The sequence below is a fragment of the Gobio gobio genome, assembly GCF_949357685.1.
Source record: "Gobio gobio genome assembly, chromosome: 7".
Classification (NCBI taxonomy): domain Eukaryota; kingdom Metazoa; phylum Chordata; class Actinopteri; order Cypriniformes; family Gobionidae; genus Gobio; species Gobio gobio.
In genome coordinates this window covers 19,774,773-19,800,127 of record NC_137103.1, presented here as the reverse complement: position 1 = coordinate 19,800,127, position 25,355 = coordinate 19,774,773, and the positions used below count along the sequence as shown (strand labels likewise).

The 25,355-nt window shown below is 37.6% G+C and overlaps 1 protein-coding gene across 2 annotated transcripts; it reads right to left on the bottom strand.

Annotated features, from left to right (window-relative positions):
• Nucleotides 1–8,404: 8,404 nt before the first annotated feature.
• Nucleotides 8,405–22,841, bottom strand: tnfsf11 (TNF superfamily member 11). 2 transcript variants are annotated; one of them, XM_079821368.1, is made up of 4 exons: nucleotides 22,626–22,841; nucleotides 17,644–17,679; nucleotides 9,813–9,954; nucleotides 8,405–9,647 (listed from the first exon to the last, which is right to left on the bottom strand). In XM_079821368.1, exons 1-4 carry the CDS (start codon nucleotides 22,809–22,811, stop codon nucleotides 9,220–9,222), a joined length of 792 nt encoding a protein of 263 aa, XP_079677494.1. In that variant the 5' UTR covers nucleotides 22,812–22,841; the 3' UTR covers nucleotides 8,405–9,219. The 2 variants fall into 2 exon arrangements, with proteins under 2 accessions (XP_079677494.1, XP_079677493.1); XM_079821367.1 differs by having other exon boundaries at nucleotides 9,807–9,954; nucleotides 22,626–22,840.
• Between the last annotated feature and the right edge of the window lie 2,514 nt (nucleotides 22,842–25,355).

Sequence of the window (25,355 nt, the reverse complement as noted above, 5' to 3'; positions counted from 1 at the left end):
AGTAACCAAATGGGTTTCTGCCACCGGCATGTTTCTGCAGCTGAGCATCATTCCCTCCTGTCCTCTTCGGATGGTAGTGGGGAGAGAAATCAGGACCATATGAATGACATTCCACCTCGTCTTCAGTCTGGGTGTGTTGCCGGTGGTTTGGGAAGTCTGGAGGCTTTACCGATTTAAGACTATATTTCACATGTCCTGGCTCAACCCTGACTGAGTCATTTCATTTAAAAAGAGACAGGAGTTCATGAATTGGAAAATAAATTACGCAAATGTACCCAACACTCAAGCACAAATAAGGGCATAACAAATTTGAGTTCTGTCTTTTTTTAATACATTCACATGCCCACAGGTGTGTTTTGGAGAATGAGATGATTTTGTCCCTCAAAGCATATCCAATCTTTTTTTCATATTACATGTTTTAAATGGTTAACTCAATTGTCATGATCAAACGTAGACAAGAAACACAGGATGAGGGACAAACAGATGGTACATTTATTGAAGGCGACAGGGAAACACAATGCAGGTGAGTGTGAATATAAGAACTGAAGAATGGACATTTGAGGAGCCAAGGAGGAGACGATGGATGGAGGAAGACCCTGAGCAAAGTCAGCACGAAGGCTCATGGTTGAACCGATGTTGGGAGGAGCCAGGGTGGAGTCAGATATCTGACCTTCAGTGGTGGAGCAAGGAGAGCGATGACTGACCAAGGCGAAGCCAGAGGAAGAGAGAGCCCGGTGAAGCCATAAGGAAGCCAGGTCCCATATGGAGCCGAGGGAGGGAGCAGCAAAGGTGGAGACAGGGGATCCAAGAGTCTAGGCAAAGCTGGAGACCTGAAGGCCCAAGGTGGATCCGTGCAGCAGAGTGGAGTAAACATTAGAGAAGACAAGGTGACTGTTCCAGGAGGAGAAGGAGGACTGCAGGAATGTCCATCCTTTCTGTTCTTTTGATTCTGTGTTCTGACACAAATGGGTGGTTGCCATGATCCCACAGTAGACCCAGATCTACTTAGCCCTATCACCTAATGACTACAGCCCCATTGACTCTCTATGTAAATGCATTGATGAAGTTAACAGTTGGATGTGCCAAAACTTTCTTCAGTTAAACAAAGACAAAACTGAAATCACTATTTTTGGAAACAAAGATGAAATTCTCAAGGTGAACGCATATCTTGAGGCTAAAGGTCTAATAACAAAAAATCAAGTGAGGAATCTTGTTGTGATTTTGGAGTCAGACCTGAGTTTCAGTAGTCATGTCAAAGCAATAACTAAATCAGCCTACTATCATCTGAAAAATATTGGAAGAATTAGTTGCTTTGTTTCCAGGCAAGACTTTCACCAGCCGGCTATTGTAACTGTCTCCTCACCGGCCTTCCCAAAAAGACCATTAGACAGCTGCAGCTCATACAGAACGCTGCTGCCAGGATCCTGACCAGAACCAGAAAATATGAACATATCACACCAGTCCTCAGGTCTTAGGACCTAGGACCTAAATACATTGCAGATATGATGATTAAATACAAACCCAACAGATCACTCAGATCATCAGGATCAAATCAGTTAGAAATACCAAGGGTTCACTCAAAGCAAGGAGAGTCTGCTTTTAGCTATTATGCCAGCCGTAGCTGGAACCAGCTTCCTGAACAGATCAGATGTGCTCCAACAGTAGCCACTTTCAAATCCAGACTCAAAACACATATGTTTAGCTGTGCATTTACTGAATGAGCACTGTGCTACTGTACGTGCTTTGTCCGAACTGCTTGCATTTTAATTTATATGTTTCAATTTAACCCTGTTTTTATTTTTTATTTTTAATTATACTCTTTGGGCCCTATCTTGCACCCAGCGCAATTGACTTTGTACACCGACGCATGTGTCATTCCTATTTTGCACCCGCGCAAAGCGCGTTTTCCCTCCACAGAAGCACGTCGCTAAACTAGTGAATGAACTTGCGCTCCCTGGGCGGTTCAGCGCAAAAAAGGAGGCGTGTTCCGGCGCAAACAATCCCTGGTGCTATTTTGCTGTTCCATTAAACAATTGCGCCACTGACCAGAAAAAACCTAGTCTAAAGTCAGTGGCGCGTTGCGCGTTGTTCATTATGCTATTTTAAAGGCGCATGCTTGACCATAATGTATAGCGTGCACAACGCGCATACACTTTGCTCATGTAACCTACACAGATGCAACAGTTATTTTTGCAAATCATAAATTGTTACACTAAAAAAATATTAACACATGAGATGACGGAAATCATTGTGGTGTGCCACGAAGATGTGAAAAAATAGGCATAAATCTAGCTTACAAATGATTCAGGCTAATTGTAATAATTAAGGATAAGACCTGTTTGCCCAATAGTGGCAAGACATATATGTATATAAGGACATCTGACAAATTGGTTTGTCCGTCAAGAACAAGGAAAAAAAATCGACTGAAAAACTGAAAAAACTGAAAGAATGAAAAAAAAAAGACTGTGAAATCACCTTTACCATAATGTACAACATTACAACTTCACTTCTCTGTCTTTCACTGCTCTTACAAGAACATCAGTCTCCTCGGCTGTGAACCGCTCCTGGCGTGCGCCTGGTAAATACGCCATAATAATAGCAATCCATAATGGAACTTGCGCACCTGCTTTTAAAGGGAATGTTGGATGACGCTCGGATTGGTTTATTCACGTTACGCCCAAACCACACCTATGAATAATGAAGCTACTTCAGACCAACCTATTTTAGATTTGCGCCGGGCGCAAGAGCCATTTATCCCGCCGGGAAAATAGCAACAGCGCCGAGACCCGCCCACAAAGTTACTTGCGCTTCGCGCTTTGACACTTGCGTTTCAGATCGTTAAAATATGGCCCATTATTTTTATCTTTCGTTATTTTTTATTTCTTTTCATTCCTATTATAACTGTTTTAACTACGAATATTTTAATTTCATTTCTGTGTAATGCACCTTGAATTGTGCACTGTGTATGAAATGTGCTATACAAATAAACTTGCCTTGCCTTGCACAATGCAAGAGAATCCAGCAAGAATAGTCTTTAATAACAACACTTTAGAACACTCTTTAGGAAACACAGGAAATAAATCAAACAACCAAATAAACTCAAAGGACCATCAACACTGAACAAAGAACTGTGAGAACTGAAGGCTTAAATACACAAAGGAAACTAATCAACAGAAACTCCAATAGGTGTGTAGCAATCAATAACCAAGGAACTAACTAGTCACAGGAAAATGGGAACAAAGGAAACAGATACAGGAACTAGAACTAAACCAGACAGAACATACACTGTTATATCTTTTGGCCACTGAAAATGGCAATTATTTCTGATGAGATTAAATTTGCAAGCAACATAAATATACATCACAATCACAATAAATACGTAAACGTTAGGTGACAGCATTTGTGACATGATTTTGATTACCTTAAAATAAAATAATTTTGACTCATCCCTCGGTTTCTTTTAAAAAAAGAGCAGAAAACAAGGTTACAGAGAGATACCAATTTTCGTAGGATTTTCTGTTCAAATGTGTATTATTTTAGCTGTTTAAATCATCAATTTGCACATTCAATTTATTGGTTATGGTTAACGGCACTATGGATATAACTTTACACAGTAGAGAAGAATGGAAATGCTAACGGACAGCTCTCTCCATTACAGAACTCTGTGGTTTAACTAGTGTTCACACTCAATTGAAAATGCTTATTTCAGCAAAACTGTAATGTAAAGAATCTCATTTGAAAGCTCATATGCTCATATGGGATCTAGAGATATGGCTGTTAGACTGAATATTTTTATCCATATGTAAACTGATGACCTCATTAATGCACAGACTTTAATCAGTTAAAAATCCAGAAGCTTTTTTCAAAGATATATATTCTCATCACAAAGGGTTATGATCACCTCATATGAGTCAGCAGGGTATTCCCTATTCTAAACCTCAACCCTTCCTGTTTGGCGCTCAAATAATGTTTTTTCATCTGATAACATAAGGTCATAACAGCTCGGTCTTTTTAATGTAATATCTGGATGACATCTTTGCCTCTGTAAGTGTTTTTTATTCTCTTGCCTTCAAACAACAAAAATATAACAGTATTTCCGGAGTGCAAAACCAACAGTACAAAATTTGCTATAATAATTGAAACACTCCAATTTCCTTTCTCTATACAATTTTAATATTGCCTGCATTAAAGTCAGCATGAAATGAAAATTCACCCTATTTTCTAAATGCATGTTATTGATTGTATTGTGAAAAAATATGTGCATGTGTTTTTTTTATCTTTTGATCTTGTAATGTTTAATCAAAATATCATAACTCGGTCTGCCTCCATCCAATCAACAACCAATGCAACCAATTTTTTTCTTTTTCAATGATCCATTACACTCAGATTGTCCATCAAAATACAGAAGAAAAGATCTGTCGCTACAACTGTTTCATCATGACTGATTAGGTGGACTATGTTCTTCTTAGATCTAAGATGGTACTTAGAATGCACAGTTCACCCTGAACACATGTGCATGGTCATGTGACTGGGTCATCTGCAGTGGCCACTGTCTCTGATAAATTTGGACATTGATTGGAATTGTGCTGTCCAAGGTCCTGAAGCCTGTGGAAACACAAACGGACATCAGCAGGGGGCTTTTTTTTTTTGTATCGGTGCTTATTTAAAAAATATATTTTATTCGCTTGTATATTTATTTGTGCAATAGGTTGTAATGGGTTTAGAATTTTCATTTTGGTAATGATGTCAATCACATATCATATAGTGTAACATCAGCATAGATGTGTATTGGTACCATGTTAAAGATGTTAATATTTAATCTGTCTTGTCAGAGGGCCATGTAGACCATGCCGCCCAGTAAAAACAACTGGCGAAGCTTAGTCAGCAAAGGAAGAATGCGTGAGCGTGCAAATTGCTAAGCAACTTTAATGTGCATAACAAAGCTCCCAGCTGCTCCATAAATCTAACCTTGAAGCTATTTCCCCGCTCACCACAGAATCCCATTAAAAGAGGCACTCGGAGTTAGCTAATCTAATAATATATCAATGCCTGTGATATATGCTTACAAAAGCACAATTTGGTCACAAAACGTTTCATTCCACATCAAGCCCATTACTTTTCACACCGGGTTGCTAACATCTGATGGCCACAGAAATGTGTTATGGTGAAGTATGTGCCGTATAGACTGAGCTGTAAATGGACCGACACTCACACGTATGGCTGCACGAGAAAATAATGGATAGACTATTCAACTGTCTCGAAACAAAAACTTTAAACAATAAGTTCAGCTGCAATGCTTCGTTTTTGGCTTTGAAAACCAGTAACCCGAAACCTTTATTTTTACACATGCAAACAATAAAGTCTAAAAAGAAAAGACAAAAACAAAACAAAACTCAAGTCCAGTGAAGCAGAGCCTACATGTTATATAGGAGACATTAAGCCAGTATGTGCACACACAGTTGGCAAACATCCTGATATTTTTATGGTACCCTATGCGTGCCAAGTATTGAGAAATGTAATTGCTCCAAAAAACTGAAACTTTTAGAGACAGAGAAAAGTTTGATGTGCTAGCGTTCAACATGAAACAGGGTCTGTAGTAAAATTAGGAGCAAAAACTGAATTTTAAAAGGAACATTCTTGAAAAAATGTTGACTCAATTATTTTGGGGGTTTTATTTTGGTTTATAAAAGCAGTAAAACCATAAAATACAGTATTAAAAATAAAAAATAAATACCCATGAATCAAAAATAATGATATTTGATTTAAAAAAAAAAAAAAACTTTTTAAAACCTACATTTTATTTTATGGTTACGCTACGTTTTGGAGTCATTACATTATTATTGTTATTATTATTATATTTGAGAAAATAGTATGTTTGGTCTCACTTTATTTTACTGTGTCCTTGTTACACATGTTACATGTACATGTTACAACTATACATTATGCATAATTACATGCAACTCTTTAAATAGTAAGCACATGTAGTTAATTATTATTACTCAGTATTAAATGTATAATTACACTGTAGCATGGACACCTTAAAAAGTGAAATCTTATCCTTTTCTCCTTTTTTTATCTCTGACTTATTTATTTGTTATTGACCCATTTACTGACTATACAAGCTGATTTGACTTGAGTGTTTTAAGAGTAATGATATCAATTAATATATATATATATATATATATTAAACAATTGCAATATTGAGGTTAAACTTCATATGTGGCCATTTCCATCACACTTGGATTTCCACAGACCACAGTGCTGTTGGCTATGTTGAGTGACGAGTTTCTCTCAAATGAATCTGTTAAGTTGAGTTAGACTTGAGAAATACACAATGGGACACTGTTTTGTTTTGGTTTCTCCTACTTCTATTCTCTCAGCAACTATGTCCAAGCAAAATTATGGTCCAAATATCTGCAGCGAATTAGAGGCTAAAACAACCGCCACTAACGGGTGGATATTATTTTAAGGATGACCATGTTCCCACCCCACAGCCAGTGTAATTCACCCGTTTGCTTGACAATACCACAAAGAAAGGAAAGACCAAACATTTACTTTAGCTGTCACGTCCATAGAGGAGCCAGTTAACGCTGGGAACTGCATGGGCTTTTTCTTTGTCGAGGCAATATCGACTTAACGCATATGTAAACTATGAATGCCTATAGGTGGAAAACATGGTGAATATGATATTTTACATCACATTATCGAATGAAGCATTTTCATGAACAAATGAGTAGGCTATTTTATTTAGAAAAGTATCTTTATTAGGCAGAATAGTATAAATAAACATATTAAAACAGAACTTTTGCTAACATATGAAAAAAATCTTAGACTTTAAGTTTGCAAACATTCTTAGGTTTGCTTTGGGTTTGAAACAATATATCCTGCTGCCCATAAACATTTGCACACAGAATTGTCAAATGAATTATACTTAAATACAAAGTTTCTTAGTTAGAAACCAATCCATTTAAGATTTAAAGGGATAGTTCACCCAAAAATGAAAATTCTGTCATCATTTATTCATCCTCAAGTTGTTCCAAAGCTGTATGAATTTCTTTCTTCTGTTGAACACAAAAGAAGATATTTTGAAGAATGTGGTTGATTTCCAAAGCAGGAAAAAAATACTATAGAAGTCATTGGGGTCCATCAACTGTTCTGTTCCTTTTTTTTGTGTTCAATGGAAGAAAGAAACTCATACAGGTTTGGAACAACTTGAGGGAGAATAAATGACAGAATTGTCCTTTTTGGGTGAACTATCCCTTTAAACAGGAGCCCTGTGCCTGGGACAAAAGCGCATGTATGACAGACCTAAAGTCAATGCCCTTGATCCAAAACCTGAAGAATGGAATAAAGGCAATTATATACACTGTACAAAACTGTACACCAGACAGAACATTTTACAAACATTCTATCCTTATTGAAAATAAATAAATACACTTAGTGCATTAAAAACTAAATTAAATTAGAGTGTCCCAAACTCAGTTTGGTTCTGCACATCACATCGCTTCTCAAAGACAGTCCAGCTGCCTTGATTTTTGTTGAATGTTTGTATAAGTTTTGTTCAAGAAATTTAAACGCTATTTAAAAATATCATCTGAAAGGAAGCTCTAAACATCCAACAGTGAAATTCATCAATCAGTAAAGCATCAGTACATATTCTTGATGAGACAGGAAGTACTTGTTCCCCAGTTTGGCACAATTTCCTTGACATCGAGTCTGCATGACCGTTTCTTCCATTCATTCAATCAATCATGCTTTCAATGATCTGAAAGAAACCTTCTCATAGGCTGTAGCTATCATGTTAACCCCTTAACTGTCACCGTCCTGCTGGCGGGACGCCTGGCGCTCTTTTTTTGATCGCCTTTTTTTCGTATCATATATTTTAGTAATGATCATAAATTAGGTATCATTCGAAAGCTTACGAACTCAAAATTCATCCTGTGAAAACCGTTTTGAAATCAGACGTTACGTTACCATGGAAACGGTACTCTAAATTCATCTACCGGGCTAGTGTCCATCCCCCTAGTGGGCAGTGTCATGTTTCATATTACAAAATGCATTTTAAAAATGTCTTTTCTAATCTTGACAAAATGCATATCGTCGGAAAGGGAGTCTTAAGGGTCCATGTTTGGTGACTGTTTTGTGATGGAAGTGATATTTGGACAGAAATTTACAGGAAAATGCATTTAAAAAAAAAAAACAATCAATGGAATGTGTGACACCCGGGTGGCTATTTTTGGTACAGCGCCTAAACAAAATCTCATGGGAACTTACATTTTTGTGATATCAACTTCAAATTTGGAAACCAACTTGGTTAGACATATGGCTTTGATTTTATAGTAAAACATTTTTTTTTTAAATATATATTTTATATAAAATAAAAAATATTTAGTATAGTATTTTTCATTTACAGTAAATTTAAACTTCCATAACTTTTTCATACTTTCATATTTTGAAATGCTTTCACTTCAACAATAATCTGCCGAGTACCGAGTCTTATTTAAAACAAGACCAAACTTAGGTCTATATTCCAAAGCATTCTTGAATTACAGCTTTTTAAGTTTGGATAGTACATTTTCATGACTATTCTCAAAAAGGGGGGTGAACGTTAAGAGGTTAACATTGTGTTCAAAATATTTCATGGTATTTGGACCAATCAATGTGATGGTGAAAAGTTGAATGTCAAATTTCTTAAACTAGTGATGCACTGATATGTCGTCTTTTATTACTCTCTTAAGGCTGTTCCTTATTGGTATACTCACTGATAACAATACCCCACTACGACTAAAGCCGCAAATGTGATATTGTTTTTATACAACACTTCAATGAACAAGAAGTTCATATTGAGTACATTACATTTCGAACTAAACATGACCACTTAGTTTGTATGTTTTTCCCCTGTTGTGCAGGTCGCAGCAGACTCCTGCGATTTGGCGTACTTTACTGGGACTGTCCAGCATCACTCCAACGCTGCGATTCTCTGCATGGTCATGGGTTTAGGAGCATGTTAAGAGCATGAGTACCAATATTGAACTGATACATATTGCCAGTATCGGTACGACTGAGAAGTGTCAATGTGCTCTTAAATGTCATCTAAATTGAACAAAAATGTGTCAGAAGTCAGTGATCAAAAACAAGTGCTCAGTGGTTGATAATCACTTTGAAAAATTCCGTAAGGTTGCAAAATGTGCACATGTTCAGTAGCAAAAACGATGCAAGTCAATCGCTTATCTTAAAAGTACCAAAGTATGTCCCTTCAGCTGCAGGGTCCAGCAGCCATGCATTGGATACGTTGACAAAAATACCATCGCCCTTTTTCAAATGGACACCTCTGCCTTGCTCCACGCAGTACATGTTGTACTCAATGTTCGGAATGTTCCACTGCAGCGTGCCGCCACTTTTTGTAAGGATAACAGGCTTGATTACAGACTGTGTGTGGCTCTCGTGGTAAATGTATTGAAACAGCTGTAAATTGCTGACGTCCTCTTTGTATGAGTCGTGTTCCTCAGCGTATCGAAAGCAGGTGTGGGCATATACGTAGTAATAGCCAGATTCGTTCACTAAAATTCGTCCATCTTGGTATGCAATCTTCTTCAGACTCCCTTGATCAACATCCCAGTGGATCATGGTTAAACCATTTCGATCTTCTGCAAAAACACCAGTAACATGGTCAGAATAAAAATGTATGATATTATTTTTGGATATACATTACATCAAGATCACTTCATTTAGGGAACGAACACAAGTCACATTTCAGGAAACATTTGTAACAACCATGTCATGTGATTCTGAAATAAAAAGCTTACGCATACTGATTGAAAAGCTTGTAGACGCCTTGATGGGAAGGTGAGCCGATGGCATGCGTGTATCCTTTTTTTGTCGACATCTTTCCTTCTTCTCCTTAAGAATCCTTGGATCCCTTGGATCGGCTATTAAAGTTTCGCTGTGCATTTCCTGAGGAAGAACAACCAAACACATTAAATCCATCATTCAGAGTGCAGATTCTTATGATCATGCAGACTCCAATAAGAAACCAATTATATATGTACAGAATAAAGGACATTCACACCAAGGACTGTAACTGTAATGATAACGATAAAGATATAGTTCTGAAAAATCATTCTAAATATAAAAGAATAGCAGAGCCCACACCACAACTATAACGGCGGGGGAAAACTATATCGGAATCACTTTCCGAATGTTTTTTTTTCCCAGCTGATGAATGATAAACATATTGACAGCCAATCAAAATCTACTCTTTAAATCTTTAAAGAGCTTGAGCATTTAAAGTGGCAGACGACAAAACTGCTGCATGCTTATAATAAACAGAATGTTATCATGCAATGATGCGGACGCTAATATTGTTATACTTATCGTTCTTGGTGTGAACGGGACTCAAGCATCGGATATTTTATGTTTTTTGTACACTGTAAAAAAAATCCCCGTAAAATTTACAGTAAAAAAAACGGCAGCTGTGGTTGCCAGAACTTTACCGTAGAAAATACGGCAGTAACGTTTTCGGTTTTTAGGGACAGCACCATATAATTTAAAGGTTTATAATGTAAAAATTACGGTTAAAATTTTTTTTTATTTTAAAGTTCAAATCCGTATAATTTAAAGGTTTATAATGTAATGATTACGGTTAAAAAAGGTTTTATTTTACAGTTCAAAACCATATAATTTAAAGGTTTATATTGTAATGATTATGTTTACACTGTAAACAATTTACGGTAAAAAATATTTCATTAACTGAAATAATGTTAAATTACCAACCTATTGAAATATTAATATCTGTTATGTACCTTTGATATATACGGACAACCACCAATCACAGTGGTGATGAGAATCACGTGATGACTCAAAGCTCATCACAAGCAGCTTTTAAGAGGACAATACTAATATATAGAAGGTGCTCAGTGTCATTCACACAAACACTAAACACCATCATGGTAAAACACAAAACTTTGCATAAAAAAATGCAATAAACATTAATTTAACAACATCAGATGTAACGTAAAACCCTAATGTACAGAAGTGATTAGAAAAAACAAAGAAGGAACATAGTTATTGCAATGAAAATACATCAAAGGCGAAGTGTCACGCAGGGAATTCTGGGAATGTCAATTTACGGGTTTTCACTGTAATTACACAATGACTTGTTCTTTTTCACGTTCAAAAACTGTAAATTTAACGGTATTTTACTGTAAAATGAAATGAAATGTAAGGTTAGATCTATTACAGTTATTCACCGTGTATAGTACAGAAACTTTCTGTTAACCAATTAACTGTTTTTCACCATAGCATTTTTACAGTAAAATACCGTTAAAATCACAAACATTTTTTACAATGTAGATATTTTATGAGGAGCAGGATTTTGGACCAATGATATTTCACAGTGGCTAGCTCTACAGTACCTAGTATGATGCAGCAGAAATGGGAACCTGACAAGCTTGCTGGAATTGGTGTAAAAGTATATATTCCTCATATATGACACATTAACCCTCTACAGTGCAGCATTTTTTTGACTCAATTTATTCTTGCTCATTCAAAGAAATAGGAAACACACAGTTGTGACCATGTGTGTCCTCGTTTCCTTTTTTTACACAAGCAGCAGAATTAAGAATATTGGCTACATTCTCAAATTGGATCTCATGACTCTGCCAGCATGTGCTTTGTTACCAAAAGTTTCCTAAAAGTCATTTCTGTCACTGGAACTATTAAATCAAGCTGGGCTGGTTGAGATAAAAACTGCTGGAATCGGCCTAAAAATATCAAACTGCCACATTTCTCAACTGGAGGGTCACGACTCGCGACCCAAATGTTTGTTATAAGAACGCTTTGAGTGTGTAGTCAAAGAATGCAAGACTTTTATTATAAGACATGCGTGAAAGCTGTTGACTATTCTGTAAGACGCAGTTTAAAGATGCTTTCACGGAACGCCATGTTGTAATTACAGTAATTACGAGAATTCAAAGAGTACCTGAGAAAAATGTACTGTCAGATGTCAGTCTGTGCAAATGCGGAGGAGCATGCAGTATATAATTTCACTATACATAAAGAGCAAAAGAAATCATAAGCATGCCACTTTGTAGTTATGTTGTCAATTGGTAAGTCATGAAATTACAAAAAAGTACCAATTAATTACATAACTTGTACGTTATGTGTTAGCTGGGAAGGATTTGCATGCAGTGTCCATGTTTTATGAACAGTTCATGTTAGTATTGTGTATTTACCATGGTAACTGAACTTTAACACAAAATACCACTTTATTTTCACTTTGTGTTATTTTCGATATTTCTGGTGACTGGTGGCTTATACCAACTTACTATCTTTATTATATTAACAAAAACTAGCTTGGGACTTTAATTGCCTTGTCTTATGATTTGTTCATCAGTGTTAGTGATATTCTTACAATTAATATGTGTTTTGAGTAAAGTGGAATGGTACTTGTGTGTGTCAATCATTTTTGAGAAACAAATACTTGGTTCAAATTCCTAAAAATGTGGGTTGCGGCTTCATGGCCATTGGAAAATGTGGGTCCCATGGCCAAACCAGTTGAGAAGCACTGGCTTAAAGGGTTAGTTCACCCAAAAAGGAATATTCTGTCATTAATTACTCACCCTCATGTCATTCTAAACCCATTAGACTTTTGTTCATCTTTGGAACACAAATGGAACACAACATATTAATCTCTAGCGCGTTCATGAAAGCACCACGACACATGCGTGTTGCGTTGACATGGTGCTAGAGATTATAACTGTAAATAAAGTAGTATATTGTGTTTTTTGCGCAAACAAAGCATTCACTTCACTTCATAAAATTGAGGTTAAACCACTGGAGTCACATGGATTACTTTTATGTCTTTACCACCTTTCTGGGGCTTAAAAGTGTCAGTTGCGTAGGCTGTTACAGGATTAGTTCACTTTAAAATGAAAATTACCCCATGATTTGCTCACCCACAAGCCAAGGTGTATATGACTTTCTTCTTTCTGATGAACACAATCAGAGTTATATTAATAAATATCCAGATGTTTCCAAGCTTTATAATGGCAGTGAACGGGGCTCACGAGTTTGAAGCTCAAAAAAGTGCATACATCCATCATAAACATACTCCACGCGGCTCCTGGGGGTTAATAAGAGCTTTTTTAAGCAAAGTCATGCATTTGTGTAAGAACACGTTATAAAGTAAAATATCTAGCTTCCGGCAAACCACCTTCTTTATTCAACTTACGGAAAAAGCATAATGACTAGGAAGTATCTTAAGCGGTTTGAACTGTGAAAGGCGTTACACTTTTTCCGTAAGTTTAATACGGAAGATGTTCTGGCGGAAGCTATTATTTTACTTTATAACGTGTTAAATATGAATTTTTTTTACACAAATGCATGGCTTCGCTTCAAGAACCCTGGAGCCGTTTATGAAGGATGGATGTGCTTTTTTGAGCTTCAAACTCAATGAACCCCGTCACTGCCATTATAGGCTTGAGGGTGAGTAAATCATGGGCTAATTTTCATTTTAAAGTGAACTAATCCTTTAACCCTCTGGTGCTCTTCGGTCATTTCTGACCGGAAAATTTTCTGTTTTGAAATGTTAAAAATCACAGCTTTATTGGAATGATATGAAACTAGGTGACTTTTCTTGCATTAGGTATGTAAACACACAAAAAAATTGGGGTCATGATTCGAGCAAGCTAACTGATCGTTAAAAAAAAGTAGCGTTCATGGTCTTCGGTCATAAATGACTGACCATAGGAAATGAATGGGAAATCGGCAAAAACACAAAAATTCACCGAATATTTGTGTGTACAATCTACAAATCGGCCACAATACTGAAAAAAAGTACACAGCTGTAAAGGGGTGACACTCTAAAACATCAACAGTGTGATATTGACACATCCACTCACACACACACGGACACTTATACACACACACACCTATGAAAAACTGAGCCTATGAACCACATTTTTAATTTTTTTTTAAAAATATGAAACTTTGTGACTTTTCTAGCATTAGGTATGTTAACACACAAAAAAATTGAGGGCATGATTTGAGCATGCTAAGTGGTCGTAAAAAAAATACTCCCACTTGTGCTCTTCGGTCAAAAATGACACCATAGGAAATTAATGGGAAATCTTCAAAAACACAAATTCAGAGAAAAAAATCTATATTTCTAACAAACAAAAAAATATCTAAAACTTTATAATAAATAGTCTTTGAGATTTTTTTTAAACATATATTCAAATCCATCATAAAAAATCATTAAATGTGTTCAGAACAGAACTAGGGAATTCTCAAGCCTCTCCATTGAGACCTCTAGTGGTTACACCCATGGTTGCATGATTTCTTAAATAATTCCAAAAGAAGGCACATATCTGCCTTCAAAAATATATATTTTGAAGGCCTAGTCTCTATTTTAACCTGAAATACTGCAATAATTAAAAAATAATAATAAATTACAAAAAAAAATTTTTTTATAATGTTCAATGGCAAAAATAGACCGTAATTATTGCATAAATATAAAAAAATACCATCAAATCATCTCAAAATACAACATTAAAAAGAAAAAATATTATTGAAGAAAAATAAATTGCATTGGTTTTACTCGGTTGGAGAAAGTTTAATTTTTAGGTGTCCGGTCACTTATGACCGGGAAGCCAACCAATGCAACAAATGCAACAGTGCCATACACTCTAAAAAAAAAAAGGTTCTATATGGCACCAAAAATGGTGCTTGGCTCGTAATCATAGGGGAACCTTTTTTAGTGCTATATAGCACCAATTTTGGTGCTTCAGTGGTTCTTCAGCGGTTCTTCAGAGGTTCTTCAGCGGTTCTTCAGAGGTTCTTCAGCGGTTCTTCAGCGGTTCTTCACCGGTTCTTTGACTAAGGTGCTATATAGCACCTCTGAAGAACCGCTGAAGAACCACTGAAGCATCAAAATTGGTGCTATATAGCACTAAAAAAGGTTCCCCTATGATTACGAGCCTTTTTTTTTAAGAGTGTAGGGTTAATGGAGGGACAGAAAGCTCTCAGGTTTCATCAAAAATATCTTCATTTGTGTTCCGAAGAGAAACGAAAGTTACAAGGAATGACATGAGGGTGAGTAATTAATGACAGAATTTTCATTTTGGGGTAAATTATTCCTTCAAGGCGAGGTCACATTTTCCGTTCTTCAACACATTTTCATGGGTGAAATCTAGTTATTTCAAAAGTAATCCACGTGATCAGGAGTTTTACACGATGGTTGTTCAAATTAAAATGTTGTACCAACTCATATAGTACGCGATTTCGTTCGCAGCCCAGGATGCAAGGACACTACCAACATAACAGGCAATAATTCTGTTGTGCGGTTTCCTCTCTACAGTTTTACTTGTTCAGGTATTACTGAAATGTTATCTATGCTTCAAGCGGCTTTTGGAAAAGAAAAAAACAATGTCTGCTAGGTGTTCAAATTGCAAGGTGTCTTTAAAATTAAGCCAACAATCCACCAATCCAGGAAAACACTGAATACTTGAATACACTTAAATAACTTCAACTGTGTGAAATATAGTCTGCTTTGTGGGCATATGGGAATATGTCATAATTTTAAGTTTCATACCACAAAGAGATGTATATAAGTGGTAGTAGATTAAGGCCTAAGTAAAAGCTATATTTATGAAATATGAACTAAATATCTAAATGTTATAATATTAGGCTTTTTGTCCTAGACTAGCATCAAATAACAAACAAACACAATAATTAGGTCTTTCAAGTGCAGAGTTCTGGTTTTTGTTCGATACTCTGACCTTCTTAAGAACTTTGGTACACCGCAAACAAAGTAGGCCAGAACAAACACGCTCTCAAACTAAACTGCATTTGAGCAGCATTTAAAAAGCCAAGATATAACATATATTTAAACACTTAATACGTGGTCCCAGGGTAATGATAAAAATAGTACACTTCTCATGACCTGGCAAAGCAAGCCATCAGAAAAACACCTCATAAAGCCCAGAAGATCACGATTAGAAATCTTATATAGCATTATAGCCATAAGATAACAACACACCTTCACAACCTAAAAAGACTAGTTAATAAATATATTTACTTTTATACTCAAAGTCAACACACTTTATCTCTCCTCTGACCTCTCATCACAGTTTCGAGACAAATCTATTTCTAAACCGCAGCCAAATGTCTTTTCCAAACTCGACAAATTCCACTGTACACACAGGCGAACAGAAGAACTGCATCCACACACGGACCATATATAGACGTTTAAGCCGGTCATTTGTAATTATGTTGCCTGTAGCCCGGAGACATGGTTAAATATCCAAACTGAGTTCCTGACAAAGAAAAGTTCCAGAGACTTTGGCTTGACCTTTTCACAAGCGACTACACCATCATGGTCATCAATGTTTTACAGCAATGGTATTTTGCGGTGTGCTTATGTTTAGCAATGGAACATTGGTACTATTAACGCAAGAAGCACATTCTATCAGTCCAATAAACACTATTTGCAGGTCATGGTTTTGGAATGTCTCTGTCTTAATAGGAGGAAATGCCATGCTATGATCATGTAAAATGTCTATAATGCTAAAAATGAATGTCGACTTAGCCTAAAGGAGTTTTTAGTACACGGGGTCAGCACCACAGCGCACAGAGTGAGGGGGCATGTATCATTTTTGGAGGAGCTGCGTCTGGGAGGGGATGGGTGATTCGTCGGTTCCCCTAATTAAGCATAAATATAAAAGCACCCGTTTCTGAATATTGATTCATCTAAATAGTGTAGACTACTTAGATGAAGCAATATTCAGAAACAGGTGCAACGAAAAAACAGGTGGAAAAAAATCACAAGCACAAAACTTGTAAATAAAATAATTTTATACATACACAATTTAATAACATATAGTTTTATATATGCATGGGTTGTTCGTCAACTGAAGGGATGCTGTCTGAGTTTCCAGTGTTGACAGCTCCATAAAATAGCCGACTGGAAAATTCGAAAAGTACAAAACACGAAAAACTTCCGTTTCTGAAGAAATAAAGCAGTAATTTATGTCATAAATACAGCCTGATTTTTGTTTTAATTGTCAGAATCTATCGTAAATGACGAATAAAACAAAAATCACAAACTTGATGCATAGCTTACCTAAAAATGTATAATTGAATGAATAAATAAATCAACAATACAATAATTGTAAAAAACGTAATTCTAAAATAATTTTAGAATCATTATCCAGGCAGCATTCATAAAATGTTAAATAGCTACACAAATAATCAGCAGTGATTGATTTTTATTGTTATTTTCAAAGATTATTAGCAAAATACAACGCTATTTTATTCTCTGGAACCTGAATATATTTTGAATCCGTGTATTTGACAGCATACACCCATCCACTCCCCATCTCGTACTTCTGAGTGGGAGACTTTCCCAGGGTAGTACTGCCTAACAAACTTAAATCAGGGTGCCCACTAAGACTAAGGTCAGGGTTAGGATCAAGTGAGACTTAATCATTGCATTTCATTTCTTTCAAAAGATTCCAAAACCCATTTCGTGTTGTGTAAAATGAGGAAAAGAACGTTTCTGCAAACTGATGCTGTTTCTGAATCTGAGCCAAACCGCACAAACTTGAGGAAAACAGACTCATCTTTAGAAGTTTATTAGCTCACCTCATTAGGACTCTGCTGGGCTGAGGCAAGGTCGACCTGTAAAAAACAACAAACACAGTTCAGTTACACAACTGCATCCAGCTGGATTGCTATTTACTAACAGGTACCACTGCACACTGCATGGTTTTAATGAACTTACAGGAAAGCAGCATTATTTTTAACTGTGCCCACAGAACAAAAGTGATAAGATAACTAAAACAAAGTCCTAGATGGCGGAGACTGATAGGTCCTTAACTCAATATGTTTGCAATCACATCATTCTCTATAGGGCACAGCTGATTGGTCCCTGATGTATCAGTTGCCAATGAGCTTGCTGCTCAACCTTCAAATACTCTGTCAGCACTTTCTGTAGCAGTTGCAGCGCGCTTTCAGAAACCCTCCACCTTCCCCAACTCCACATGTATAGATCTGCTATGGGTAATTCATTTACGCTCTATTGTATGTCTTACTCGCTCACAGCAGCGTGTTGTGTATGTATTGACAGTAGTAAGTCCAGTATACTTGCTCTGCAGAAGCAGCAATAACAGCAGCAGCATAGCCGATCTATTCCGCCAAGACCAAACATATCAACATTGTCATATCCATTACAATGCCAAACACTGTGATGACAGAAATGTGTTTAGCACAGTAAAACATCCTGGTAATTCTCTTCAGCTATGTCCTTTAGCATGGGTGGTAAAACAGAATGATATTATCAAATGGGGTTTAAATAAGCCGGATATACATACAGCATTATATATTATTTTAGCTATAATGGACAATGGATAAGCACATTGTTGCCAAATTGGGTGTTGGTATTGATGTCGCCGATAAACACGCACTTTTAGCCAATCAGCAGGCAGATGTGATCATTCATTACTGACGGGTTTTTACAACTTGTAGCTGTATATTCAAGTGACCGCTATGCCAAAGCGGCATAAATATACAGTAAGTTGTCTCTACAGTAAAGAGTGGGACCAACTTAACCCAAGATTCCACCTGTGGTGAGAGATGACTCGAAAGCTCTTTATAAATATATCTAACTCTAAGAGCACAGCTGAATGACATAATCGAAATCAAATATGGTACGACTCTTGCCCATCGTCATGTGCGCACTGACCTGACCTGACCTGACCTGACCTGGACATCTGCGACTTTTAAACCATCTAGACTGCACTCTACACGTCCCCGACAGCTGCCGAAAGAGGTTTGAATCAACGATGACGTTTTGACTGTGCTAAGTTCTGCGTTGTGTTCTACAATGTATACTTCAAGAAAAAAAATACACCAGTTCTGTTTGAAGTTAAAGTGCAACACAAAGGTAAATGATTACTATTTTGTGGTTAATTTTCTGAACTCGAGTGACACATTTCCGTCTTGTAAAGTCTGTGTGCAAGGTTTAAAGTCTGTTAATTTCTTGACTGCCATTTGCAAATACTTGACATACTTTAATAGTTTCTACTTGTTTGGAATGTTACTGTATTTGGCATGGTTTCATCAGCTTTCCTGTTCTCCTGGCAAGAGATTTGATTCATTTTTATAATTTTATTTTGTAATCATTATTTAGTTTTAAGGAGGTAAATGGTACTTATACACTTTGGTTGTCATGACAATAGAATTATATCACATTCTTTTGGCAATGAATGATTTGGGCGGGTTTTTGAGAGCTTTTGGTCTGGACCTGATCTGGCAACACTGGATAAGCAGCAGTCCCAAATAGAATCTACACCCGCAGAATGCTGCAAAATGTTCCAGAATTGGAATGTGCAAAATTGGAATGCTTGCCATTTATGAAAATTATCTGGTGGTGTAAATTCACTAGTGCGTTTCCTTTTTTGCATATTTTGGCTAAAAATGTGAGATGACATCCTACCTGCATGAATCTGGAGCGGTCACTCAGGTGGTAAAAGTAATTATTATTGTAATGCTATGTGCTTTTTGTCTGGCTTTCACCAGACCAAGCTCAATTTAAGATTGAACATTGGTCTGGAGATGTATTTTCTACTGTTAGATTAAACTACACTACATAAATTAAATGACTCTGTACGCAATTGGATAGTCCTTCAACCAATCAGACCACAAAAGGCATGATCAAAGGGCAACAACCCATCGTTTCTCTATCCGTCATCGTATTAAACCCGCCAATGGCACGCCAGGTGGATAAGCCAGTCTGTGATTGGTTCCCACAAAAGTGTAACAGAAGCAGTAGAAATGAATGTACAGGTTTCCAGACTGAGTTGCAGGGTGAAATCAAATTGCCAGCAGATCAGGCTGGGTTTACCCAGTCTAAAGTGCTTTGTGACATGAGGTAATTTAACAGCGTCTCTCGTGACTCAGCTGTGTGCATTCAGGCCAGGCTTTGGAGACGCTCTAAAGGAAGGGAGTGGGATCTCATGCTTTCAAAGCTAGCTTGCTACTGCTAGCCTCTCCGAAAGTGCCTACCCTACCTTTAAATATAAGGGCCCTATTTTAACAATCTAAGCGCATGGCACAGGTGTACTTAGGGCGTGTCCGAATCCACTTTTGCTAGCTTCACGACGGAAAAAACTGTCGGCACATTTTACTTTTAATATTTAAAAATGTTTGTGTGCTGCTGCGTGTTTGTGTGCCCTGTGTGTGAAATAAGCAGAGTGTACACGCGTTGTGCACCCGCCTATAGGCGCTTATTACTAACGCAACCTTTAAATAACACAAAATATACTCCGCTATTGACTTAGACCAGGTTTTTGTTGCCTCAAAATAGAACCGCGCCAACAAAGCACTTGAACACACCTCATTTTCAGACGAGCACGCCCATGGGAGAACCAATGGGCGCGTGTGCATTTGCTATTTAAATAACGGGGCGCTGGACGTGAAAATGATAACTGCGTCGGGCTGAAACCAGCAAAAAAAACTTGCGTTGTGCCTGGCGTATGATAGGGCCCTTAGACTTTCAGCTCACACATTTTATAAAAAGTAAAATCTACTGCCCAGAATTACACAGATCTTCCCTCAAAATAATTCCCTTAACTAAAACTAACCTTATTTGCATTTGAGTCTAATGAAGGAGGAACACTGAAGTATTTTCTCCCTCAAGTATATCCTCAAGCACAAACAAGTTTTTCTGCTATTTTTACAGCGTACACATTTCTGGAAGTGAAATGAACTATTCCCACAGACCTTGGGCTATGATCATCAGTTAACACTGTAAAACTAGAGCCTAAAGAACCCATCTTAAACTATGCAGGTGCTCTGTCAGGAAGTAACATGATACACTGCAAAATTCTTGAGAAAATATCTGAAACTGTGTGTAACTGCAAGTGATGCAGAGTGTGTTGTTATTCCTCTCCTTTGATAAACTGAAGTGCATTTGAAATTCATGGACTACAAAAAAGAATGAGAAGCATTTCGTTATCATACATGGTTTGGTTCAGTTAAGTACTGTCTCTTCATTCATTTCTGAGGACAACATGAATCACGCGCCAAACACAACTGACATTCAACTTTTTCCCTTCCTTGCATCTTTGGCCCTCCACCAGTGCACACGAAGCCTCCGACATACACCGCTATGTTTGTGCCAAAGCCTCACAAAACAAGATGTCATAACAGTCTCCACAGCTTTCACACTACAGGAGAGAGATCTGGGCATGACAACATGTGAGAGCTGTTTCTCAGCATCCCATTCGTTGCAGCTCAGCCAAACATTTAAGCAGACCACCAGATGAGCACATGAAGTCGGAGGGAATGTTTTGGTCCTTTGTAGTAACCAGTCCAAAGTGCTGACGTTTTGAATTCCAGGAAATTATGTTCAATACTCTTCAAAAGCATCTCAGGATGCAGTTCATAAAGTTGGTTGAGTAAATGTTTGTCCGGGGTTTGTCCACAGTAGGCAGAGCTGAAATCTAAACAAAGATGAACCTTTGATTTGTTCAACATGTTTAGGTCACTATACATCCCATTCATCACTTTGTGTCATTTTATAGAAATATATTAAACTTCAATATTTTTTTCTAAAATTGACAATTGACAGACATGTCCAAACTTTTGACTGGCACTCCATGTCTTTGTATCATTTGTGGGAGACCCTCAACAATATTTGGTCAACGTCTGTTTTCTCCATATTTCTGGAAAATGCGAATAAAGGAAACCAGTGCTGGACCAACAACACATTCATGAAGATCAGCATTGCAAAACCAAAATTTCCTGCGTCAGCAATTGGATTAGACTGATAGAGTTATTTTCCCACAGAACAAACCTAGAGTACAAAACTAAGCTTTAAACATTCACTAACCAGCAAATTAAACGACAATAACGTTTGCGAGTGAACTCGGAGAAAGAAAAAAATACTACAAATAAAAGACAACTCTATATTTCACATTATCTTTTTGAGGTGATATTAGTGGGAGCAATGTCTCCAATGAAATGAAAAGAAAAACACTTTGCACTTTAACGTGTTAGTCAAAAGTGATGTAAACTTCGTGTTTCAAATCCCGACTAAACATAGGCTATTTTTTTATTATTAAATAAACCGATTAATAACCTGAATGGATCAGTGAAAATAATGTATAAAAAACAACATTTTGATCAATGTCAAAAGCCATACGCTGGAGCGACATTGATGAGACAGAGACCTGTTAAAGGTGGGACTCAACTGGACGGACAAAATTCATCCTTTTTTTTCAAGTCAAACACTTTTACTTTCCAACAGTCGTGCAGAGTATAAAATATAGAAATTGTTTTGAAAGTTCAAAACCCACTTGGCACAAAAAGCACGGAGTGGGCACAAGACGCTTCTGCGAGCGCGCGCTCCTTCTGATGTTCAAACAGAACAGAAGCGGCGCGTTTCACACACACTGAGCCGTCCTGCAACGCTTGACATTCAGCGTTCACAACAGGTTAAACGGAACCTTTTCTCAAAACTGCTGAAACGCATGTAAAACCTCAAGATTCATGCAAATCGTGACAACTCCAGTACAACTGTTGTACTGAAAGAGTTTATGAAGTATGGGTACTTGTTTTCTTACCTCTCGGAGATAACCGGTTAAGTGCAACAAAATCGCCACACTCGACGCGACCTGCAGCAGTCCCATGACAGTGAGCGTGCCGAATATGAGCGCTCTGTGCGTGGAGCCCGTCTGCGGAGCGCGCGCCGGAGCCTCTTCCATATCGATATGATTCCGCAGGTACGCGCGATAATCATTAGCTGCCATGAGCGCTCGATCGCGGCACAAATCCTCTCTCAGTGGGAGGACTCGACAAACGATCAACGATTCATATAAACATGGGGGTGGGCAATGCAGTTGGCTTCTGAAACAGCCAATCAGATAATAGACACAGACGATCTCGCTTTTTCATGCGTCTTTTTTTTTCTTTCCTTCACTTCTTTTTGCGCGAGTTCAGTCAAGAGCAGGTTGCTAGAGCAGGCTGTCACATTTCAATCTAAAGAGATTATATGAGGACTGCACTAACTTGGAGATGTTGGCCATGTGGCCATTACTTTCTATTTATAAATGATTTGAATAAATCATGGCAGATTTGTGGTTATTAATGATCTTTCTTGCCACAAAATAGGCAAACCGTACTGAGATAAATTGATAGGTTCCTAAAACCAGTGAGATTAACATGGCTAGTGAGTAATAATAAACCACTTGTACTTTAAACCCTCTGCAATGGCTCTGTGTTTTTATAATAGCTATTACTTCCTGGAGTGATGTAATATTGTTGGCTCCTGCCTGGTGTAATACTGAGACCACACAAGAGTGTGGCTGTGTCAAAAAACCAGTCTACCTAGACAGCATTTTTTTGGATGTCATGCCTGCCTAGTAATCTGCCTACCAAGACAGCAGTTTTGGGCATCAAGATAACCATCTTGGGCATCACATCTATTGAGCTGTAAACAAGGGTTTTGGATAGTGAGTTGCCTACCTAGACATCGGCATGATTATAATTCTGAGTGTGCGGTTTACAGGGGCAACAGTTTTGGGCATCATCCCTAGTGAGCTGCCTACCTACACAGAATTTTTGGGAATAATGTCTAGTGGGCTGGTTACCAAGAGATAATTTTGGATTTCATTGACCCAGCTAACAGGGAACGCTCCCATCACTAACATTCTTTAAAAGTTATGACAAAATGTGCTTAAAATAATGTTAATGGAACGTTCTTATAATGTAATTAATAGTTAATATACGTTCTCGTAATGTTCTTAGAAAAACATTCTCGGAACGTCTTTATGGTGTTATTTTTATTTGCTGAATGTTTTCATAATTTTATCATAAAACGTTCTGAGTACAACATTCATGGAACGTCCATGGAATGTTATTACGATGTAATTTGTACTTGATGAATGTTCTCGTAATGTAGAGAAAACGTTGTGAGAAAAGCGTTCATGGAACGTCATTGCAATTATATTTTTACTTGATAAACATTCTCATAGAGTACAGCGTTCACGGAACGTTCTTGCAATGTAATTTGTACTTAATGTTCTCGTAATGTCGAGAAAACGTTTTAAAAAAATGTTCATGGAACGTCCTTACAAGGATATTTTTACTTGATGAACATTCTCATAACATTAAGAGAAAACGTTCTTAGTAAAACATTCTCGGAACGTCTTTATGATGTTATTTTATTTGCTAAATGTTTTTGGAATGTTTACATAAAACGTGAGAACATCCTTATAATGTTAATTTTATTTGCTGAATGTTTTCATAATGTTGTCATAAAATGTTTTGAGTACAGCGTTCATGGAACACATTTACGATGTAATTTGTATTTAATGAATGTTCTCGTAATGTAGAGATAAAATGTGAAAACAACGTTCATGGTTCTGTCACAGGGTGTTTTGGTGTTGGTCCATGTTCATTGTTCTTGGTTCGGTTTTGTTTATCATGTTCATGGTTATGTTTGAGTTTGTCATGTTCACAGTCTTGTCATGCACTTCCTGGTCTTGTCATGTGACTCCCATGCCCTCATGTGATCTTGTGTCTTGTCCTGTCATTGGTTCATTGTTTAATCACTGTTCACAGGTGTCACTTGTCTTGTCATTAGTGTGTGTATTTAAGCCCTCATGTTTGCCATGTGTCTTGGTCTGTTATTAACGTTGTAACCTGCTGTTGGTGAGTTTTGTTTAGCCATGCCATGACTTTGTTTTATGTTTTGCCAAGTCTTAGTTTTAAGTTTTGTTAATAAATGCTGCACACGTTCAAAACACTTGCCTCCAGTGGATCTACTTGTTACAGAATAACAGACCAAGACACATGGCAAACATGAGGGCTTAAATACACACACTAATGACAAGACAAGTGACACCTGTGAACAGTGATTAAACAATGAACCAATGACAGGACAAGACACAAGATCACAAGAGGGCATGGGAGTCACATGACAAGACCAGGAAGTGCATGACAAACTCAAACATAACCATGAACATGATAAACAAAACCGAACCAAGAACAATGAACATGGACCAACACCAAAACACCCTGTGACAGATCCCCCCCCTCTATGGGCGGCCCCTGACGCCCAAACAACACTGGCCTAACAGAGAGTCTTAACCAAAAGTCTTGGGGGGCGGTCTTGGGGGAGGGATGGTGGGCCAGGCCCGTGCAGGGGCACCGGACCCAGACATGACCTGGACGGGCCTGGGAGCATGGGCGGACCTGGACCCTGTGGCGTGGGCGGACCTGGACCCTGTGGGGACCTGGACCCTGTGGCGTGGGCGGACCTGGACCCTGTGGCGTGGGCGGACCTGGACCCT